The sequence below is a fragment of the Loxodonta africana genome, chromosome 3 (assembly GCF_030014295.1).
Source record: "Loxodonta africana isolate mLoxAfr1 chromosome 3, mLoxAfr1.hap2, whole genome shotgun sequence".
Taxonomy (NCBI): Eukaryota; Metazoa; Chordata; class Mammalia; order Proboscidea; family Elephantidae; genus Loxodonta; species Loxodonta africana.
The window spans coordinates 176,408,522-176,431,402 of record NC_087344.1 but is presented as its reverse complement, the minus strand read 5'-3'; the positions used below and the strand labels follow the sequence as shown (position 1 = coordinate 176,431,402).

Here is a 22,881-nt window from a genome sequence, read left to right as displayed (position 1 = left end):
TCTATGAGGCAGTTCTGTTCTGTCCTATATGGTTTCTAGGAGACGGAATTGGCCTGACAGCAATGGATGTTTACACACATACAATGAATTAGGATGACAAGGGGTTGCCATCCCATCTTGTTTCCTGAATTGGTTATTTATATATTTAAAATTACACAGACAACTCCCATCTCTCCATCATTTTCTTTTGTACACATCTGGTCAACAATAACTCTCCAGTGCCCATAATCTAAATCTAAAGGAAATTGCAGAAAGTTTCTTTTTTAGAGTTTTCATATGTGCTTCATTTACTTTGAGAGTCTTGACACAAGGAGTTACGTTATTGCCAGTTGTATGTAAATATATAAGTTAAAACACTAATATACTCAATGAAGAATACAATCTGTCTGGTTGTATAATAACAGGGAGATTCAACTCAAATCCAATTTTTTTGTGACTCAGCTGCCTGTTTTGCAAACAACCACATGGGTTGCTTTCAGTGGTATGAACGGAGTAACTCAGTCATACTGATCAGTTTTAGCATTCCATGTCAGGAGTCCAATAAACTTGTGGTAATGTAAAGACTCTATATTAGGGATCTGGTTTGATTTTCTTATTAGTTTATAATGCTTAGGTAAAGGGATAAGCTGAGAAGATACTCCCTTCTTGACCACACTTCAAAATTGACCCATAAGAATTACTGAGATTAAACTTCAGTGCATTTTATAAAAAATATTACTTACTTTCACAGAAGTGAAGAGATACAATTGCACAATGGTGGTTACAATGGTAGAAACACACATTGCCAATAAAACGTTAGCAAGAGATTTATAAATGACTGTACAGCACCGCATCAGAGAATTGTGTAACAGCAAAATGATCAATATCATTTTTTACAAATAAATAAAATCACCAAATATTTTTGAAATTAAGGGAGGGAAAGCACTCTTTTCTAACTCCCACTAAAACATTTTCTGATGTGGAGCAAAAGACATTGAAAAATGACAGAGTTAAAAAGAAAAAAAAGGAAAAGACATTCATGCATTTAAGCCATTAGTCTCTGCCTAACTGTAATAGAAGGGAAATCATTAATATTTTGCAAAACTATGGCTTTAGCTACTTAAACTTTTTTTTTTTTTTAATGCTTTTTATGACAAGAACACGATAGGCCTTGTAAATTTAGGAGTTAAGATGTGTTTCCAAGAGGCTATTTTAGACAGGCACAGCTGTTTTTGAAACACCAACTTTATGATAAAAATGCTTGGGAGAAATGATCAAAAATTTATAATAAAGGGGAAAGTAATAGGAGGGGCTCTATACAGTTTATCACAAATGACACTGCTTATATCAATGAAAAACAAATCACATTTGTTTATGTGTCATCCTCAGTCTTAATGATGTGGAAAAGGGTGACATTGAACAGGACCTGGTGGCCGTTGTTCCAGGCATAAAGAGCTCTATCTCTGGCATTGTAGTCAAGCATGGATATGTGAAAATACTGGTTATGGAAGGGAATGTCTGTGTACTCGTATGTGGAGGCTTTGGTGGAATAGGAGTAATACACCTTGGCTCCAGTTAAGTGGGAGTTGGTGACATACAATGTCCCACAGATCATGAAAGATTCCCCTGCACTTCTCTTGGGATAACCGGTGCTCCAGCTCTTCATCACTTCCAAGGTATCTTGGTTAAGTTGGCTGATGACAATATTGCCTGCATTCTGGTTGGTTGCATACACAGCCCACAGTCCGATCTCATCAGCCATCAGGTCGATGTCAGAGAATCCACCCCATGTGTAGGGGTAAACGTTGTGAAAGCCGGCATACTCCAGGCTTCGCTGGGCAAGCACTCTCCCCAGATCAAAGCTGTATTTGATGATGATGTTACTCTGATACTTGTTAAAATAGAGTGAGCCATTGTAGACAACGTGGTTAGTTCCTGCCCATTTGAAAGGGAGGTTGTATGTCCTCGATTCAGCCCCACTGACAAAGTCTGCAATTGATTTGTACTCACGGACAATTTTATTGTTAGTGTAACTGTCCATGTACCAGACCTGAGAAGAAGGAAAGAGAAATAAATAAATGAAGCGATTAAATTCTGTACTTTTCTGAAAGGCAGAGAGTGAGATCAAATTAATACCAGCATTCTCAGGCTATGCAGGCCACATTATCTTATTGCTGACCTGCTGCGGTGTGAGAGTTTTGCAAACATATAGGCACAGCTTATGTGAAAACAATTGAATTTAGTGCCTCAGAGTAAATTTGCTTTTTGTTCTTTGTTTTTGGACATTCTGGACATATCAGTATATATCACTGAAGGAAACAAACATGTCAGTGCAAATCATATCATTTCAATTACCTGGCAGATCAATGTGGTCACTGATAATTGCAAAAACAAAATCACCTTCAGCAAATTATATGCATTCTATCTCTTGCTCTGGAAAAGTGTATGGCCTAATTTTTTTATATTCAACTATTCTGCTTTGTAAGTTCCACAAAACCTTCTAGTAACACGTATTCACTGGATCAGTTTATAGGTACAACTACCTTTTAATGAAAGCATTTTTGTAATTTAGTAACTAATCTCACTTGGATATAACTCTTCAGAATCTTAATTCATACTGAGGTTTGTAATAGAACAGAAATGAAGCTTTGGTAAGTTTCCAGTATATCGACTCACGTAATACAGGAATTGCAATTTATGAAAATACTCACGAAAGTTTCAGTACTATTTTTTTTTTTTTAACTTGCCTGTAGACTTCAGGGATATTTTTAGCTTGCTTAGTGAACTAGTTACCTCTTAAGTTTGTCACTTATGAAGTGTTATTTTTTCACTCTAAGAAGCAGGTTTTAGAAAGAGTATGCAGGGAATTGTATATGCCTCTAATTAGTCCCTTTCAAACACTGATCATAAACAAGACTAGAGCCAATAAAAATTAGACTTACTATCCTGGTGAAATACATGAAGGAACACTTTACTAAAATAAGCTTGCCATTTATCTTTGGAGATGTTAATATCAGACTGAAAATATATATAAACAATATAATGCTTTTCAAAGTGAAACCAATATCGTTGAAGAAAATGAGTATTCCAGTAGAGATAAAACATAAATAAAATATAATGCATAAGCAAAGATGATTATTGAAGTAACATACTCTGTTATTTTTTTCAGATGCTAATGGATCTGTCATCCAAGCGCCAAACCGAGTCCCAGATGTCTTGACTGTAATCGGGCCTGTGATTTTCATCAGTTTGCCACATGCTGAAATCAGAGAAACATAAACATGTTGGGTGAACATGGCCAATGAGTCAACATACATATTCACAGTAAGAGTAAAGAAAGAGATGATAAAAGAAAGTAAGTTCATGAGATTAATATCACATATTGTAAATGAATGATCATTTTATATTGGGTGCTCTGTATTTAACCAGAGTTTGAACTATGAGCAGTTGTATTTTCAGTGCTTGAAGTCTAAAATCTGAAATGATGTGTACAATCTGGAAAAACATAAGTGAGGTGAGTCATTATTATACCAACTCAGTAGCTGCTTCTTCTAAATAAAGAAGTCAGGAAAAAATAAAACAAATGACCTATGAGTCTGTTTACCTGATCGGCCCCACTCCACCCCTACCCCCACACAGAAACACATGCTTTGTGACTATGGACAGACTATGCAGGCCAAAAAGAGCTCTAAAAGTTGATTTTCAGCTTGTATTTGATAACGAGCAGCTCCTGGGAAACATATCTTTAAGGAATAAAACAACAAAAAATTCATTCACGGTCTACTAGAAAGAGAGGTAGAGTTTTGAAGGGCAAAAGCCTTGGGCAGATTGAGGGGCCTAGTTGAGCAGGCATTACCATGCAAGATAAAAACCCAAGCCCTCAAACCCGCAGTGAAAGACTTAGAGTATAAAAAGATGCAATGAATGATGAAAAAATAATCACTTTCTTAAAAAAATAGAACATTGTTATCATCCTAACTGTGAATAAGATCTTAGGAAGAGCTAGGTCTTCACAAATGATAAAGTCTAAACCAAATGGAAACCCAATGCATTTTTGTGAGATTTTTAAACAGCGAAATTTAAAAGTGATTACTATACACATTATGGAAGGCAATATGGAAGGCAGTTAATATGACTGCCGATGGATGCTGGCCTTTGGTTAAACAAAGCAGTACTCTTCCCCAATCATGTATATCTTCTTTTTTTTATTAATATTTCTCTTCTTTTTTTACTTCCCCCCGTCATTTGTTGTCCTATTTGTTCTACTTTTCTTCCATTTTCTTTTGCCTATCTCTAAAAAAATCTCTAGAATTAGTGAATTTCCACTTAGTTCTTACTGGTTCCTGAGTGTTGAGAAGGAAAGGAACAGCTCCCTAAAGCAAATCAAGGACAATACTAATTTTAGTAGGAATCTTATTTGGGCTTATTTTTCTCTAAATACATTCCTCATGGGAATAATTTGTAATTGACAGAATACTAAAATGCACCAAATAGTGCAAAATTCAATATAAAATCTAATACTGACATAATAATGTAAACACTCATGTTTAACTTACAATGTTAAAGGACATTAAATATAACTTTATGTTTTGCACTATTACTTCAGCGAAAACCACATATTTAGTAATCTAGCAATTCATGAAACTTGAACATATTTTTCCTTCTTTTGTGAAAGAAACTAGACGTGATGGCATCTAATGTAGTGTAGTGAATTACTTTATAATCTCCTCAAGCTGATAAACCAAGCAAATAACTTCAGAAGACTTTATGGCATTATTTGTGCTGAATAGCAAGACCCTGGGTTAAGCCAATTTGGAATATATCAGCTCAATTTCCTATGAAGACATGAACAGTATATGAGTAAAGAAGAGCAGTTTGAGCTAGAAAAAAGCTAACCTATTTTGAATGGATCTAGTTGTGTATTTCTGTCTCTGAATACATAAATAGTGAAAGCAATATGATCTTTAATGGTGTGATAAATAAACATTTTCTGAAGTCAGAGATGATAAGAACTTTGTGTTATGAAGTCAATCATACAAGGAGTGTGTTTTATTGTTGCTAAGAAATTTAAAAGCATGGAAATATAAGTAGATTGAAATGAATAAGAAGGCATCCTCCAAAAAAACCCACAAACACTGCATGTGATTTTCGCTTTTCTCTATGGATAACAAATTGTGTCATTGAACAAAATATAAATAGCAAAATTAGGTGAAAATTTGAAAAGTAATTTTGGCTTAAGACCATGGACTGATACATGCTTTTGTCTTAATTATTTATGAAGACCCAATTAAAACTATAGTAAAGGAGAGATACTGGTTTAAAAAAAAACAAAGAAATGGTGCAAGGGTCATTAGCAGAGAAGAAATTGTAACACATATCTAGAAGGTGGAAGATGGATGGAAAGTGGTAATTGAAAATGCCACAATGTCAAGTCAGAGGAGGCTAGAGCAGAAGACTTAGAAATTTAAGCATAAAGAACGTTAGAAGTAAGATAAAACAGGGACTCCGTTGAAAGCATGCCTTAAGAGCAATTGATTCCATCTTAATCCTTAGATGCAGGATCTAGACAACAGGCCAAAAAATAAAAAATCTACAACACTGTGTTTATTGCCTGAAAAGGCTTGTTGTTGTTGTTGTTGTTGTTAGTTGCCATAGAGATAATTCCAACTCATGGTGACAGTAAGTATAGGTACTGGCACTCCAGAACAAATGTTCTGAATTCTGTAGTCTCACTGCCCACTTCCCATGGAATGAAATGTCAAGCTCTACCAAAATACACAGTCTTCAAGCAGAATTTTATTGTTCAAATCTTTAGAAGTGAATGGACTACCAAGAATTACCAGGTATTTTAGAAAGCTTACAATAAGGATTACAAAGGTAAATCTGCAGAAAATAAATAAATAAAAAGAGATAATATGGAGAACAGAAGTGATCCTAGTATCTTCAGAGAAATTTGAGATAACATTGTGTTTACAAAACAAGAAAAAGGTATTGTGAATGGAGAACATAAAAGCGCTTGGAAATTAAAAATATGACTAAATTAAAAAAAAATCAATAGGTTAGAAGATAAAAAGCTATCCAAAATTTTAAAACAAAAAGATTAAAAAAAAAAAAAAACCCAGAAGTCTAATATCTGAACAGAAAGATTTCCAGAAGAAGAGGGGTCAAAAGAGATAAGAAAATTTATTGAAGAAATTATATAGGAAATTTTCAGAGCTAAAAAACCTAAGTATTCAATTAAAATGACAAACCATAACGAATAAAAAGTGATCTGCTCCAAAAAAAAAAAAAAAATCCTGTGAAGTTTTAAAAGATTAAAAAATAGCGAAGACCTTCAAACTTTTCAGAGAAAGAAAGAGCATGAGCTGATCACAAAGGGACAAGAATCGGTTTGGCATTAAACTTCTCATCATCAATACATGCTGGATGCTAGAAGACAATAATCAATGCCTTTATCATTTAGGGAGAAAAATCAGAGGAAGACAGGATAAAGATATTTTCTGACCTTCAAACTTTCCCGAAGTTTATCTACAAGGCATTCATTTTTAAGAAGTTACTTGAAAATACATTTCAGCACAATAAGGAAGTAGCACAGTGAGTTCCTGTCCCAGAATGACAGCTGTGCATTAAGCCTTGAGAGCAATTACATCTGAACAGACAGACAGCTCCAGGAAGGGGTCTCATAAACATGAGAAACTGATTTATAAGTAGACTGTATGATATCCTCTAGGAAAAACTGGATTGTATGCTCAAAGCAATTATTGAAGGAGAATTCATTTGAACTTAACTGAAGGATATTGTGATGTTGGACTCAGAAAGGAGAGGAAGATGTCCCAGTCTAGTACATAGCTTCCAAGAACAATAAGAGTGTTGCCATAATAATGTAAACACTCATGTTTAACTTACAGAATCATCTCATAAATGAATTGCAGAACCCTTAACAGACATTTTATCTGCTCTGTGATTACAGAAAAGACACAATGTTACTGACCTGGATACCATAGGCGAATAGGTAATGTTTACTTTGCTAGGGAATTAAACATTGGAAGAAGACATGGGCAGAAACATGGAGGGTAGTAACTGTCTTCATATTGAAGAAAGTAGTTAGGAATTTTGCATAAAGTTGATGAAAAATAATGAAGATTTAAGTGTGAGGTTTGGAGTTAGAAAGTTGATAAGGGTTGGGCTGTGAATAGTTGTAAAATATTTTAGAAAGAGATAAGAAAATGGAGGTGGCGCAAGTGATCTAAATCCTTGTGCTGCAGAGCAAGAAGTCTGTACACAATGACTAGAATTGATTAATCAAAAAAGGGTGGAAAACAAGTATATTATTAGAGATATGGAGTTAACCACCTGAAACCCTAAATTAAATTGTTAACTGTGGTTGCCTCGGGAAAGCAGAGTTGGGGAGGGGGAAACCATTGCTTTTTGCTCTAAGCCCTTTGTTTCCTTTAAATTTTCTAGCCACATGCATACAATATTTTAATTAGAATATTAGAAAGTTAAAATAGCTGCTAAAACTTAATATTAGCCATTAAATTAAAAAAGTAAAAACTACATTTATATATTAACTATTACAAAATAATCTTCAGGTTTTTATATGCCATACTTCCCCACAGGTCTAGGAAGCAGGTGCAAATGGAAGATGTAAATAGTTTGCAGAAATGGAAGATGTAACTATATTGCTTTGTAATTTGGTTTTAGTCCTGTAAGGACGAGATAGAAATTGTGTTCCTAAAATTTCCAGCTATATATTACCATTGATATGGCAAATTACTCTTTTTAATTCAATCAACCTTAAAAAATTAGAATTCTGTCATGGATTGAATTTTGTCCCCCCAGAACTGTGTACCAATTTCGCTGGGCCATGATTCCCTGTTTGTGTGATTTTACTACATGTTGTAAATCTTGCCTCTATGATGTTAATGAGGGAGGATGGGTGGCAGTTGTGTTAGTGAGGCAGGACTCAGTCTATCTAAGATTGGATTGTGTCTTGAGGCAATCTCTTGAGATATAAAAGAAAGGAGCCAGCATAGAGATGGGGGAACCTCATACCACCAAGAAAGCAGTGCTGGGAGCAGAGTGTGTCCTTTGGACCTGAGGTCCCTGTGTAGAGAAGCTCCTAGTCCTGGAGAAGATCGATGAGAAGGCTGACAGAGAGACAAAGCCTTCCCCTGGGGCTGACACCCCGAATTTGGACTTTTAGCCTACTTTCCCATGAGAAAATAAACTTCTCTTTTCCAAAGCCATCCACTTGTGGTATTTCTGTTATAGCAGCATTAGATGACTAAGACACATTCCAAGAGCAAATTATCCCATTTACCAGTTACTTCATACCAATGTTAAAAGAGCTAATAGGTGATTGCAGTAGATACGCGGAGCTGGAAGATGCTATATACATGATTCAAGTAGAACCGTGCATTTGGCTTCCAAGTGGTAAGTGATTATGACCTTCGAACACTATGTTCCAACTGAAGATCCACTAATTACAGCAGGAAAAATTACTCTAAAATTTCCTGAAAATATATTCTTATGCTGACCGATCTTTCGTGATCATTTGAAGAAAAGCACTACATGGAATCATAGAAGTCAATTGAGTTAAAAGCTGTTCTGGATATAAATTGATATAAGGTTCTAAATGTGAAACATAAACACAATGGAGTTTCCAGCCCGACAAATCTTTATGCCCAGAGGAAATGGTCATATTGAAGCATAATCACTAAGTAATTATGGTGACCTCCAGTTGTTTCCATGCTAAGTTAGAGATTTTGTAGTTACGTAGTTTGGCTTAACATTGTAGTTGGCCAAACTACACAATTAAACCTCAAAGTGAGGTTTTCAATCTGCTTTATCAGCAAAATCACTCCCTTTGTCACAGGTAGCCTCTACTGATTTAGGGCAGAGGTATGATCTCGGCAGAGCACGAAGACACAAAACATTGTCTTTGCCTTAAATATATGCATATATATGATGCCGATAGGTTTTCTGGATTTCAATGATCCTCTGTCATTATGCAGACATAGATTCAATGTGAGCTGAGTTGGACGGATTAGTTAAAACCTGCACCAAGAACTATCTATGGGACTAGGTGTCATGGCAGGGATCTCATCTAACTGACATTTCCAAATAACCCACAGCACACCTGTGGCTTGGGATGTCTTGGCTTTGGTGTTGTTTGGATCTAACCCAGCACTGGGTCCGCACGACACAGGGATATTAGTGAGCATTGAATGGGTTAGGCCAGGGTATAAGAGAATTTATATCAGGGGTTAAAAGCTCTGACACCTAACTTATTTTCTTCTTAGAGGAAAATTGAAGCGTAATACCAGTATTGCAATTTAAAAATCAAATAACTAATTTATTCATTTAACAAATGCATACTAAGAATTTATTATGCACCAGGACTATGCTAGGCGCTAGGGATATAAGGCAAATAAGGAGACAAGGTAAGTTCCTATATTGTAAGTGTCTCAAAATACCATTGCTTGTGCTTATCTTTTTCTTTCCTTTATTTTTTCTTCTTTTTTGAATCAACTGGCTGGAAAAGTAGAATGAAGAAGTTATTAAAGACCAATCTATATTGAGAGGAAAAGGATGTAGCATTGACTATTATGAATATTCATTGAATATATGAATATTATTAATATCTGTTGATGTTAAGTTATAGAACTTCAGTCCTGAGTCCTGTAACATATAATCACATCTCTTCCATGGAGACAGCCTTCCTTGGATAACTCCAAATATGTTGTATTTTAAGCTACATTTTCCTTCAGTCTTCTTATCAAACATACCTATAAACTGTCAAACATAGAAAGAAACAAGCAAATTTTTAATTAATTTCTCATGTTTAGTTTTCCATGTTAAAAACCAAAGATGTCACTTTGAGGACTAAGGTGTGCTTGACCCACGCCATGGTATTTTCAATCTCTTCAGACACTTGTGGAAGCTGGACAATGAGTAAGGAAGATCGAAGAACAATTGATGCCTTTGAACTATGGTGTTGGTGAAGAATACTGAATATACCATAGACTGCCAGAAATACAAATAAATCTGTCTTGGAAGAAGTACATCCAGAAAGCTCTTTGGAAACGAAGATGGCAAGACTTCATCTCACGTACTTTGGTTATGTTTTCAGGAGGGACCAGTCCTTGGAGAAGGACATCATACTTGGTAAAGTTGAGGGTCAGTAAAAGAAAGGAAGACCCTTAGTAAGATGGACTGACATGGTGGCTGCAACAATGGACTCAAACTTAGCAAAGACTGTGAGGATGACACAGGACCAGACAGTGTTTGGTTCTGTGGTACACAGGGCTGCTATGAGTTGGAACCAACTGGACAGCACCTAACAACAACAAAGTTTCCTATGAAAACTGGTTGTGAGGGGCTAGAAAGAACAAGTTTAAAACAGTTATACTTCTTATCAGGTCTCATTGATTTGGTCCTACACATGTGTCTTGATAGTAATTGTCTTGTCTGTGTGCTGGAGCCTTATCCCTATAATCTAGTTAATCAGTATAATTTCATAAGCTTTAACTCTGTGAGCTTTCAGTGAATAGGCTCTTAAGTTAGATACAAACCATTTTCAAAATATGCACTTAAAACTATTTGAGCTCCAATTCTAAATAAGGATTTTTTGTGTCTAGGCTCTAGCAGGGAAGGTCCTATGAACATTTATGAACTTTGTGTTTTGCATTTTTAATTCTCCTATGTATATTCCTCTCTCCACCTTTTTCCTCTGTATCTATCACCCATGAACTGTCTCCCATCTGCCCAGGGGCTCATCGTGTATAATTCCAGGCTTTCTCTTCCTGGCACTCCCCTGAATTTGACCTCAGTCTATCACAATTTTTTATTGTGCAGTCACATCCTTTGAATAAACCAATTTTTGTCAATGGCACACAACAACAACAAAAACAACCTAAGAAGCACACTTAAATTGAAGAGTTAATGACCAACAATATTAACAATTTTCAAATAATATCTAGATCTTATTAAAATGAGTCCTTCAGTTTCCTAATCTGAAATGGTACCTTGAAAATTTTGAAATATATGGCAATAAACTTGCTTACAACTAAAAAAAGGCATATGCTAATTATGTATGGAAATGTTATTTACCTTTCACAGAGTTGTGGACAAAGTGCTTTGTACAGAATTCCTCCAATTTGGGTGACCAGTGTGGCTGATTAACTCTTACTCTCTATCTGGCTTAATGGGAGTAATTGATTCTTACTCTGATCATTTCTACTTCAGAAAGTGATCCCTGAGGTGCTTTAAGACAGACCTTTTAATATGGCCTTCTAATAGGGTTGTTTCATTCACTTACTCATTTATTCATTCTTTCAGCTAAGATTTACTGAGTACCACACACCGTTCTAGGTACTAGAGTTACATCGGTGAACAAGATATGATATCTCTATGCTGGTGAAGCTTACATTTTGGTAGGAAGAGAGAATAAATAAATAAAAAGCAAACATCCTGAACATATCAGGTAGGAATAAATTCTACATAGAGATTTAAATAGTGTGATTTGATAGAGAGTGGCTAGGGAGCTACTTTGGATTTGTTCGGTCGGGAAGATCCCTTGAAGAGGACAATAATTAATCATCCAGCCCTGGACCATAAGTTGAAGGGAAGGACATTCCAGGTAGTGGATCAGTCTGAGGAAGGCAGCATCTTAACAGTGGTTCAGGACATGAGCTCTGCAGCCTGACTTCTTGGATTTGAACCCTGATGCTACCACCAACTTTCTGGGGACCTTGAGCAGTTTCTGAACCTCTCAGTGTCTAATGGGTAACAATAGTAATACTATTTCTCTTAAAAGGTTATTGGAAGACTAAATAAAAAATGCATGCTACGTTTTTAGAATAGTGTTTGGTACATAGTTAAGTACTTAATAAATGTTAGTTAATATCATTCTTCTTGCAAAGGCCCTAAATCTGGATATGCCAAGCTTCTGACCCTCCATCTTACAGATGAGGGTGCGTGGTGAGCTAAGAGAAACAGAAATAAGCAGAAGGAAGTCCAATGTGGCTACAGCACACTAGAAAAAGTATAAGAGAAGATTGGAGAGGGGATCAGGCCAGAGGGACCAATTAGGAAGTTAGTTATCTTATCACATTGGTTTGGAGATGGAAAGAAACACATGAACTTGTGGTACGTTTTCAGGATAAAGTTGATACATTAGGCTTTGATCTGGGTGTGAAGATGTAAAGTCAAAAGAGAAATCAAGAAAATCTGAAATTTAAAAAAATATACAATAACATGCATATTTTTATCATGTTCAACCTGGCAGATGTGCAGTGTCATTTACTCAGTGAAATGACTACGGGAAAAATGAGTTCGGAAGGTAAAAATATGAACTATTTTAGGTTGTTTACAGCTATTGTACTTGCCAGCAGAGATGTAAATAATATAAGTATACAAGTCTAGGGAGAAGATATCCCTTTGGGACACAATTTTGACGGTGTTCAGCATACTGATGCTTGTAAAAGCTAGGAGCTAGACATTGCCTAAGAGAGAGGACAGACACAGAGGAAAGCATCTGGAACAGAGTTCTAGGATTCAACAGAGGAGCCCAAGAAGAAGCTATAGGTGGGACAGAGAAAATAGTGTAGTGTTAAGAAATCCAAAAGAAGTGAGCAGTTTAAGAAGGATGAAGTAGCGAACTGTGGAGAATAACACCGAGATGTCTAGTAAGATAAAATCAAAGAACTTATCATGAGTCTGGCAGCAAGAAGTCATTGATGATCACAAGAATAAAATGAAGAGAGTGGTGAGTGTAGAAGCTGGGTTGGAATTGGTTTTGAAAAGACTGTATACCGAGGCAGTAGCTATAGGCTAGTTTTTCAGAGGAAAAGCAGGAAAATGGGGGTGAGGAAATACGGAGTTATTGGAAATCTTTTATTTGTCCGCTGATGTTATTGTGGTTTAAGGGTCTGTTTAGAATAATATAGTAGAGAGGGAGAAACTGATGATGTAAAAGGGAAAATAACTAAAGAAGAGAAGCCTGTGAGCAGATGTAGTACTTGTGTTTAACGATCATTAGTAACCATGCCTCAAACTATGTTTTTATACGTCTTGTTTGTTTCTCTGCTTTTACTCCCAGGATACGTTCCTGATGTAGTATACACCATCCAGGTTAGCATGCTGAGGCAGGAGTGAAGCGATCTAGTGCCTAATCTAAGCCATGGCATTCAATTATCACGTTGGACAATACTCTTAATTCTTGGATGGAGTTTCATCATCTACAAGACAGAAGACCAGAAGCTTGGCATTTTGTCATTCTAAACGTGAAGAAATTGACTATATAGGAAATGAACAAAGTTCTACATGCTAGTAGGGGAGAGATGGTACTTCTTGTTGTGGTTAGATCAATGAACAACAACAAAAAAAACATGATAATCATCTTCATTATTATCATCATCATCTACCCTTATTCTTGGGAAGCAAAAAACAGACAAAAAGGCTCTCAATGTTGATTTCTTTCCAGAAGGATTTTCCCTTACAAAAGGTTATGAATTTCCCAAGCTAAAATAATCTCGCCAAATGAAATTAGCAAAATTAAAATTTGCAGGAGTATATAAAATGGGGGTACCTTTTTACCCATAATTTGGTGGATTTTTGTAGGAAGCACAGATATCCTTAGTGCAGAATATGTAAAAATAAAGTGAGATAAAATAATCAAGGCATTTCTATTTCTCAGCTCAGCAAAACTAGCTTTTGTTCAAATAAATCAGTATCTTTCTGCCTTTACACTCTCTTTCTATGAGGACAAAGGAAATCAGACAGAAAGAATAATCTCCCCAAATGCCTGGAAGACAAATGTTCCTGCAAAGGTGGATAGCAAAGACAGAACTTAAGAGTCTTGCTTCGTTGATCTTCTCCTGCTATGCTCTTCTGTCAGCCCTGAGACACATGAAAATATTAGCATCTTATAACATATGGCATGTGTGTGTTCTGTATATCAGATAATACACTGAATAGGCAATTGAGGAAAGTGACCATTTTATTTCTCTGATGACTTTTAGACATTATATTGTTTAATGATAAGTTACAATCTGTATTTATCCATCAGTCGTTCAGAAAAAGGTATTATTAGGGATTCAGCAGAAAGATCAGTTGTTTGGATCAGTGAAGCATAAAAACCATCTGTCTTTCCTTTGGCTAACTTCTTTAATTGTACCTTGTAATATCCTAGACTAACAGCTCCTGGATTTGAATCCTAAGGCCGTGTCCATTTAAGTAAATTAAATGGAGTAGCAATTATGTTTATGGACAGAATGTTATTTCTTTTTACTAAAGGCCATTGGGAGATTCATGTAGCAAGAAGTAGAAATTGCTTGATCTTTAAAAATCTACCTATTGAAACTATTTAAAATAAGTTTGTCTCTACTATACATTTGGTAGTAAAATCTATTTATATCATTTAAACTTTCATTTGCACGGCCAGTCTTATCAACCATACTGCTGAGGGAAAGGTGTGGATGTAGCTGGACATAACAGACGCTGTATTGCATGGAGTGAAAAAATGAATTACCAGTGGGTGTCTGGTAAATGGGTTCAAGAACAAGACGCATGTGTCTAAATACCCCATTTTCTAAAACTAACGAAGTTACTCTTAAATTTTAAAAAAATTGTGTCAATTCTTTCTTTTTCTGGGACAAGTCTTATATTATTGACCAAGTGTTCACGATTGCCCATTTCTTACTTTGCTTTATCTTGACCAATCTTTTAGTCAGGCTTCTCTCCTTCCTACAGGCCCCTGAATTCTGCTTGTCCCCAAGCCTGAGCAACCACTAGGAAGAGGGACATCAGTTGATATCAGTTTATCCTAATAATCAGCTGATCACCAAGCCAGTTGCTGAGTTGATTCAGACTCATGGTGATCCCATATATGTCAAAGTAGAACTGTGCTCTATTGGGTTTTCAATGGCTGATTTTTTCAGAAGTAGATTGTCAGGTGTTTCTCCCAAGATGCCTCTGGGAGGACTAGAACTTCCAGCCTTTCAGCTAGCAGCCAGGCATGTAAACTGTTTACATCATTTAGGGACTCTACAGTGAGACATTTCCCCTTCCCCTTAAAAAGTCTCTACTAATCTTTACTTACCCCTCCTTATCCTATTAAAAAAAGTCTTTCTCTGTCTAATTTTGAGATACTTGCAGATTTCTGGGACCGAAACATTCTCCCTATTACAGTAGTCTTTCTTCAGAATAAAGTGTCTCCCTGTCTAAGCCTGGATTCTTTTTTAATTTGACAGCATGGACATATCTTTAAGGAGAAGCCTAGTAAACATTCAAACTGAACGAAGGAGAATCGTGTTGTGAAATCCCAAATCATTTGGCAAATCATGCTTGTCTCTGAAAACACATGTTTTATGTCCTTGAGAGGCTTATACTTTAGTTGTAAACCAGGAAAATGTAAAACATAAAGAAAGATAAATAATTCGATTTATGGTAAAAAAAAAAAAAAAAACACAATTATTCAAAATATTGTAGCTGAAATAACTAGGGTTCCAGGGTTCCAGAAGAACAAATCATCATCAAATGCATGGGCACTGGAAAAATTCCCATTTAATGCTACAGTCCAGAGTTGTGGGGAGAATGGGATTGTCTTTGGTAGATGACTTATCTGAAGGCGTCCCCAACTTAATTTGAGAGAGTAGTCTTATAACTTTCTCTTATTAAATATCTAAGTGAAATCTGACTCCTCTTACCCCATGCACACAGTTTGCCTTCTCTGGTAATTCCTGCTTTTACTGAGATTTCCAGTGTCTCTTGCTTTGTGTGCTGAATAGTGCACAATATCAGGTGCCAGGGAATAAGATACTGCAATGATATCGAAGAAAGAAGGACAAAGTGCAAACAAAATAAAGGTGAAGCAGGGAAGGATACACTTTTGTTGTCTTTTCCCCCCTCAAAATATATTTTTTTTCTTTTTTTAAGATCTAGATATAAGCTTATTGGATATACACTGGTTTGTTTTCACAAGGTAACATAAGTATTTTTATCTTGAAAATAACATTTGCCCTAAACACTTGAGAGACATTAATCTTTTACCTACTATGGTGGTATAGTGGGTAAGCGCTCAGCTGCTAACTGAAAGGTAGGCAGTTTGAACCCATCAGCCGCTCCATGGGAGAAAGATGTGGCAGCCTACTTCCGTAAAGATCGCAGCCTTGGAAACCCTATGGGGCAGCTCTACTCTGTTCTATAGGGTTGCTATGAGTCAGAATTGGCTTGACGTCACATAACGTTTCAGGTATATTGTGATAGCCTCTAAGAATTCAACTGGAACCAGACAGGGATGTTCCCTGACCTTTCAGAGCATGGACAACTTGTCTATAAGTGAGTAAAAGAGCAGTTGTTGTGCAGCCCCACTTTTAGTTATGGCGACCCCATGTGTGTCAGAGTAGAACTGTGCTCCACAAGGTTTTTGGTGGCTTATTTCAGAAGTAAATTGACAGGCCTCACTTCAAGGTGCCTCTGGGTGGACTTGAGCCCTCAAACTTTCAGCTAACAACTGAGTGTTTTAACTGTTTGTACTGCTCAGGGCCTCCAATAAGTGGGTAAAGATTTAAAAAATAAAAAAAAGCAAATGAGCATTTTCTGTAAAGTGTGCTAAATGTCATGGGAGAGCGAGGTGGAGGGTTGTGGGCGCACATGCCGGGGAATTCAATCATTTCATGAGCAATCAGGGAAGGCTCCTCAGAAGAGTTGGTGTCTGGTGTGTAAAATTAAAATAAAAGTTAGAATTTGACTAGGTAATACGGGGAGGAACAGTATTCCATGAAGGGGGAAGCAGGTTCAATGTCCACGAGGTGAAGAAAGCATACACAATTGAAGAACTGAAAGATCAGAATGAGTGACGTTTAGAGTGAGTGCATGGTGGAAACTTGAGAAAAAAGGACTAGAGAAGTAGGCGGGTTCCCTACAAAGGTGTGAAGATTTAATTTTAAAGATAAACCACTCAAGAATTTTAAAGATAGGTGTAATATATTTAGATCTATATTTGGGGAAGATTGCTCTCAATACCTTGTGTGGTGGACAAGGGATGACTTCAGGCAGGCAAGTGGTTAGGAGGCCATTGCAATAATCCAACTGATAAATGATAAATGGTGCTCTGGACTACAGTGGTAGAAATGAGGATGCAGAAAAGAGGGTGAATTTTCTAGAGAGATGAGAGGGGGAAAAAGATACTGTGATTGGATGAGGGAGTGTGATACAGAGAATAATCAAGAATCCCTCTCTGGTTCTTCCTTCAGCAATTGTGTGGATGGTGGTTCTATTCACTGGCTTAAACTTATTGATCTGTCTAGGGCATTTCTGTATTACTGCATGTACTGCATAAAAGACATCATACATGAGGAAGAGAGCTCAGTCTTTGAACTCAGATGAATATAGCTGTATTTGAATCCCAACTCCAACATGTACCTTAGGCAAGTTAACTTCAACTGAGTATTGGTTTCCAATAAATTGCCAGTAATAATGCCGGACCCAGAACTGTTGCATAGATTAGAACTAACATATGTAAAATAGCTGGTGTAGTGCCTGTCAAACAGTAAGCACTCCATATTACTGGAGTCATCTGCTTATATGCTTGTTGGCTTTTCACTAAAATGCAAGCTTTTTGACAGCATAGAGAGGCTCTTTCCTATTCATCTTTGTATCTCCAAGTACCTAGCAAAGTGCCAGCGCTCATTAGGCAGTCAATAAATATTTGTTGAATGTGCAGATGATTACCCCATAGACTATTTATGGGGTAATATGCCATACACAAGATAAAGACAGCAAGACCAAGTCTCATTATTTGTAACACGTCAAGCTTCTAAATGCTATTGATACTTTACTAATCATGAAGCCTCAAAATCATTTGTGTTAATAGAAAGATGCATCTGATGAGTCAGTAGATGGCACCAAACCATTACCCCAAAATAGTACTAAGATGTGAGGTGATTGGGGAGGGGGATCTAGAAAGGTGAAAAGCCTGATTATCATCTATAAAAAAATATTGGTGATCTCAAGGGGGGTGTGGGAGTTTTAACTATGGTTTTTTAGTCTAATTCTCACATGCACATAATTATATTCTGTGTGTCTAGGAATGTGATAGGATATAATTAAACACAGGGGACTTTATTCTAATCAGTCTCTCACAGGAGAAAATTAAGCAGTTAGGAAAGAGCACTACTGTATCTCACTTGGGCCACGAGGGTGCATTGCTGTTGGAGCCTTTTTCTAATTTCTGTATTCTCCAAACCTTCAATTCTCTAGTGAAAAAACAAGCTAAATGGTGCCCTACTGGTCTCAATGACTTGTGTTTCCCTCAGCACCTTATTTACTATTTGGGAGTAACTTAGACCTTGCAGGCAGTGAGGCTAGTTTGTATTTTAGTATCTTAAAATTTGTAGGTCTGTGACATATTACCTACAATTAAATCTACTGAAGAGGGGAATGGAAATGCATTCATCATTGTTGCAATTTTATGCTGTCTCTCCCCAATCCATTTCTACCCTCTGCTAATTGGCTGTGTGTACTGAGAGGCTTCTGGGGATAGTGAAGAGGCCATTGATGAATGAGTCTTCTCGTTCCTCTTACTAAATTGCTGATACCGTAATTATCCCATGTTCCACTCTAGATCTGAGCAGCATTAAATACAAAAACAAAAAAACCAAACTTGTTGACGTCGAGTTGATTCTGACTCTTAGTGACCCTATTAAAAAAAACACAAACGAAACCCAGTGCTGTTGAGTCGATTCCAACTCCTAGTGACCCTATAGGACAGAGTAAAACTGCCCTATAGGTTTTCCAAGGAGTGCCAGGCAGACTTGAACTGCCGACCTTTTGGTTAGCAGTCGTAGCTCTTAACCACTACACACCAGAGCGACTGGATTTTAGATATGTTTGGAACATTGAGCCACAGATTTTTTTTTTTTTTTTCTCTACTCTTCCTGTCAATAGGGTCCTTGGGTGGTCCAATTGTTTCCGCTTGTTTACTAATCTAAAGATTGACAGTTCAAACCCACCCAGCAGCGCCACAGAAGAAAGGCTTACCAATCTGCCTCCATAAAGACAACAGTCAAGAAATTCCTATAGAGAAGCTCTACCCTGTGGCCTATGGAGTTGCCATAAATCAAAATCGAGTCAATGGCAACACGAGTTCCTGTCAGTGGTCCTGTTGATAACTAGTGTCTGTTTTCTCAACTGAGCCCATGATATTTGATATTTTTATATTAGGTACTTATGAGCTTGAAGGATTCTCAAAGATATTTGGCCCAACCTGTACCAATTCCCAGGAAGGAGGAATATTAAGTAAAGTGTTAATCAAACTGTAACCTAGTGCCACACTCAAAATTATATGTTTAGTTTCTTCTCCTACTGAATACATCTTATCAGGTATTCTCATTTAAATTGGGCTAGCTTTTTTTTTTTTTTTTAAACAAAAAATGTTAAGATTCATTTACTTATTCTTTAAGTGATTATCTATCTGGCTTTATACTTCATTTCATTAAGGCTGCGTGTCTCTGCCTGGGCATGTTTTTTACACTGTAATTAAGGGCTGTGGCCCAGGTGATAAATATCCTCTCTGCTCAGGAGATGCTTAATAAGTAGTTTGGATTGACTGGCATAAACTTCATATGATAGAGAATACTACCCAGTTCTTAGGACAAAAATGATCAATGAGTTAGATTCACTGAGGCACTGACCTCTCTACCAAATGTATAGGAATCCAAGGGCTGCTAATAACCTAGGAAAGAGGTTATAACGTGTGAGAGCTATTTTCATTTTATAAGGTCTAGGGTTGGAATCGACTCAGCAGCAGCTAACGACCAACAACAACAACAATGGTAAGGCCATATCTTTTAACTCAAACAGCAATCATCGCATTAAATAAGGAAGTTAAATACTGGTTTCACTGTCGTTTGGTATTTTTATTGGTTACTAGAGTCTATGTTTTTATTAGTCAAAATAAAAATGAATACTTATTAATTAATGCAGTTTATTTGAAAAATCATTTTAAAACTTGTAGTCTATGAGGAAAAATTTATTTAAAAAGTCTTTGATACTAAAATATATATACATTGTGGATCACCATCCAAAGACCTAAGCCCATTGACGAAACACTATCCATGCTTCAGTATGAAGGAAAAGCATAAATTTGTGTCCAGTTGGATTAACTCCTTTTGTCCCAAATATATTTTTCAGTATCGGAGGAAGTTGTGTGGGAGGAGTTAGTTATATGTAGGTTCGGAAAGAAAAACAAACTGAGGGTTATGAAAAATAAGAGAGGAGTGTAGAACAACCTACTACGGTCGATGTTATTGCCAGCTAAGTAAACCCAGGCAGAATATATGCCAGGAGTAACATTCACTTCCAAAATTGAGAAAATTCTGAGTTTTTCAAGTGTTAATCCCCCAAAACTGTAAATGGTACATGTTAAAGCTTAATGTCTTTACTAGACAGAACCATCTTATTGCCTGTCCTTGCTTTAGGGGGACTATTTTTACATAGCAGAAACCTGATCTTAGCATACAGAGCCTATGTGATCGACTTCAGTGTAAGATGGTGGAAACAGAAGAGTGAATTGATTCTCAGGGTCTGGAAGGGTTTGTCTATAACAAACGGACCTTTTCCAAGGCAAGTCACTATGAACAAAGCCTTCCACAGACCAGTCCTGTGCCCTGTCATTTACAGAAAAACTTTATGCAGATACTTTATGAGTATACCTTACTTATTCCTTCTGTGACTATCTGGCTTTATACTTCATTTTATTAGGACTGCATATCTCTGCCTGGGCATATGAGCTAATAAAATATGCATTTGGATACTTCCTCGTAACCCCCAAATTAACTTGGGCATTGAGAACACTCCAATGTGTAATTCTTGGTTTACAGTGTCCTTCTTAATTTGTTTGGTGGAGACATCATCTGTCAAGCTATGTAAGTAATATGTGCATTGAACTAAAGGTACCGTATTTTTACACAAATAGTGCACGCCTGCTGTATTTGTTTGCCAGGCGCACCTTCCCCCCATGAGGCACCCTTACAAGTGCTGCCATGCCAATCCTCTTCTATATGTCGCTGTAAAAAAAAAGAAAAATAGCATAGCACGCTTAAGAAAACACCTCGTGGCAGTGAGAGCGCGGCTGGCAAACAAATGCAGAGGGTGCACACTATTCGTATAAAAATATTGTATTTCTTGATTAAAAAATAACAAATATAAGATCAGAATTTCCTTATGTCTTGGGAGTAATGTTTACCTATTGTATGTTAACAATAAATTTCACAACTCGGTTATAAAAGCAGAACATACGAAGGAAGTGTATAACTGCTATGCCAAATCAATAACTTTTGTCTTGCTTATTCTTAATCACTTCTATACTATTTCCACTTAAATATTATGTGGCTAAAAGGAAGGATTTTTTTTAACAAGAAAAACATTTTCCTCACCATTTGAAATAGCTAATTTTTGTTCTGTTGAAAAGGTTAGAAATGATTACAATACCTCCTTATAGAATTAATTTGTTCAGCAAATATTTATTAAGTAGTGTTTCATTGCCAGCCATTTTTCTGGTCATTGGAATATACAACATTTAGAGTGATCAAGACAGACATTGTTCTTGTCCTCACGGAACAAAAGTCTAGCAAGGGAGATACTCAATTACACACACAATGATAATGAAACATGGCAAGTCCAATCACCGGTGGAATACCACGGCTTTTGAAGTCACATAGACTAGTCTGAGAGGGCAATGAAGGATTTTGACAAGACATGACATTTGAGCTGAGACCAGAAGAATGAATAGGAGTCAGTCATATGTGACAGGGAAAAGTGTGTGGATAGAGAACACGTAAGTAGGGGAAAGAATGTTACAACAGAAGGAATAAATAGCCTCTCGTAGTGGCCCTGTGGTAAGAAAGTACAGGACGCATGTGAGTGGGATACAGCATGTGAAGGAGGAAGTGGGAGGACATCGAATGCAGAGGTAGAGAGGACTGCTCATGAAGGGTCTCATAAACCATGGACTGTATTCTAGGACACAGAGAATCCACTGGGGCTTTTAAGCAGATTAGGATAATTTCAGATTTCTATTTCATAAAACTCATTCTGAAATAATTTGGACAATGATTAGGAGAAGGGTAAGAACTGGAGCCATGAAATCTAGATAGTTGATTGTTAGGATAACAGCTACAGATGAAAAGATATGGACCTTGATTAATGAGGAATGAGGAGCTGAGAATTCCTGTACATGTCTTTAGCCTTAAGGTTTATGCTATTTCCTTCTGATTAACTTTGTTGGGTTCCCTTGGAAAATCTGGGGTGCCTGCAGTAGGGCTCCTGATATGACAATTCCCCGCATTGTTTTGAGGCTGTGATAAATGAATGTGACATTTTTCATTTAGCTTTTTTTTTTTTTTTAAATCGCTTGAGTCTTATTTGTAAAATAGTCTCCATAATGCTTTTGAAATTTCATTCAAACTTGATTTAAAAAATTTACATTTATTCACTGAAGTTTTCATTACTAGAAATTGATTAACCATTTCTTCTCAAATGCTTTAATTCTTCTTCCAAGCTTATTTCCTATTCCAGAACAGTTTCTCTTTACCTTGAGAAAACACTTTCTCCGGTTATTGAGTTGCCCTTCTCGTCCTGTCCCATCATGTCAACAACTAAAATACTGTTCCTAAATGGACTTAAAATCCCTCCTGATTCAATTCATGGTCATTTTGTGTGTGGTGTGTGTGATAATACACACACACACACGTGTGTGTGTATATAGATAGATAGATACATATCTATATATACCCAACCCAGTGCTGTCGAGTCGATTCCGGCTCATAGCGACCCTATAGAACAGAGTAGAACTGCCTCATAGAGTTTCCAAGGAGTGCCTGGCGGATTCGAACT

General features: G+C 36.7%; 1 protein-coding gene across 2 annotated transcripts in view; it reads right to left on the bottom strand.

Annotated features, from left to right (window-relative positions):
* Window positions 1-1,116: 1,116 nt before the first annotated feature.
* The window catches only part of OLFM3 (olfactomedin 3), a 48,544-nt gene continuing 26,779 nt past the window's right edge, over window positions 1,117-22,881 (bottom strand). For both annotated transcript variants that reach the window (XM_010589514.2, XM_003409526.4), the window contains 2 exons: window positions 3,132-3,238; window positions 1,117-2,029 (listed from right to left, as the gene is read on the bottom strand). In XM_010589514.2, the coding sequence (XP_010587816.1) occupies window positions 1,352-2,029; window positions 3,132-3,238 (785 nt within the window). In that variant the 3' untranslated portion in view covers window positions 1,117-1,351. The remainder of the gene's footprint in view (window positions 2,030-3,131; window positions 3,239-22,881) is intronic.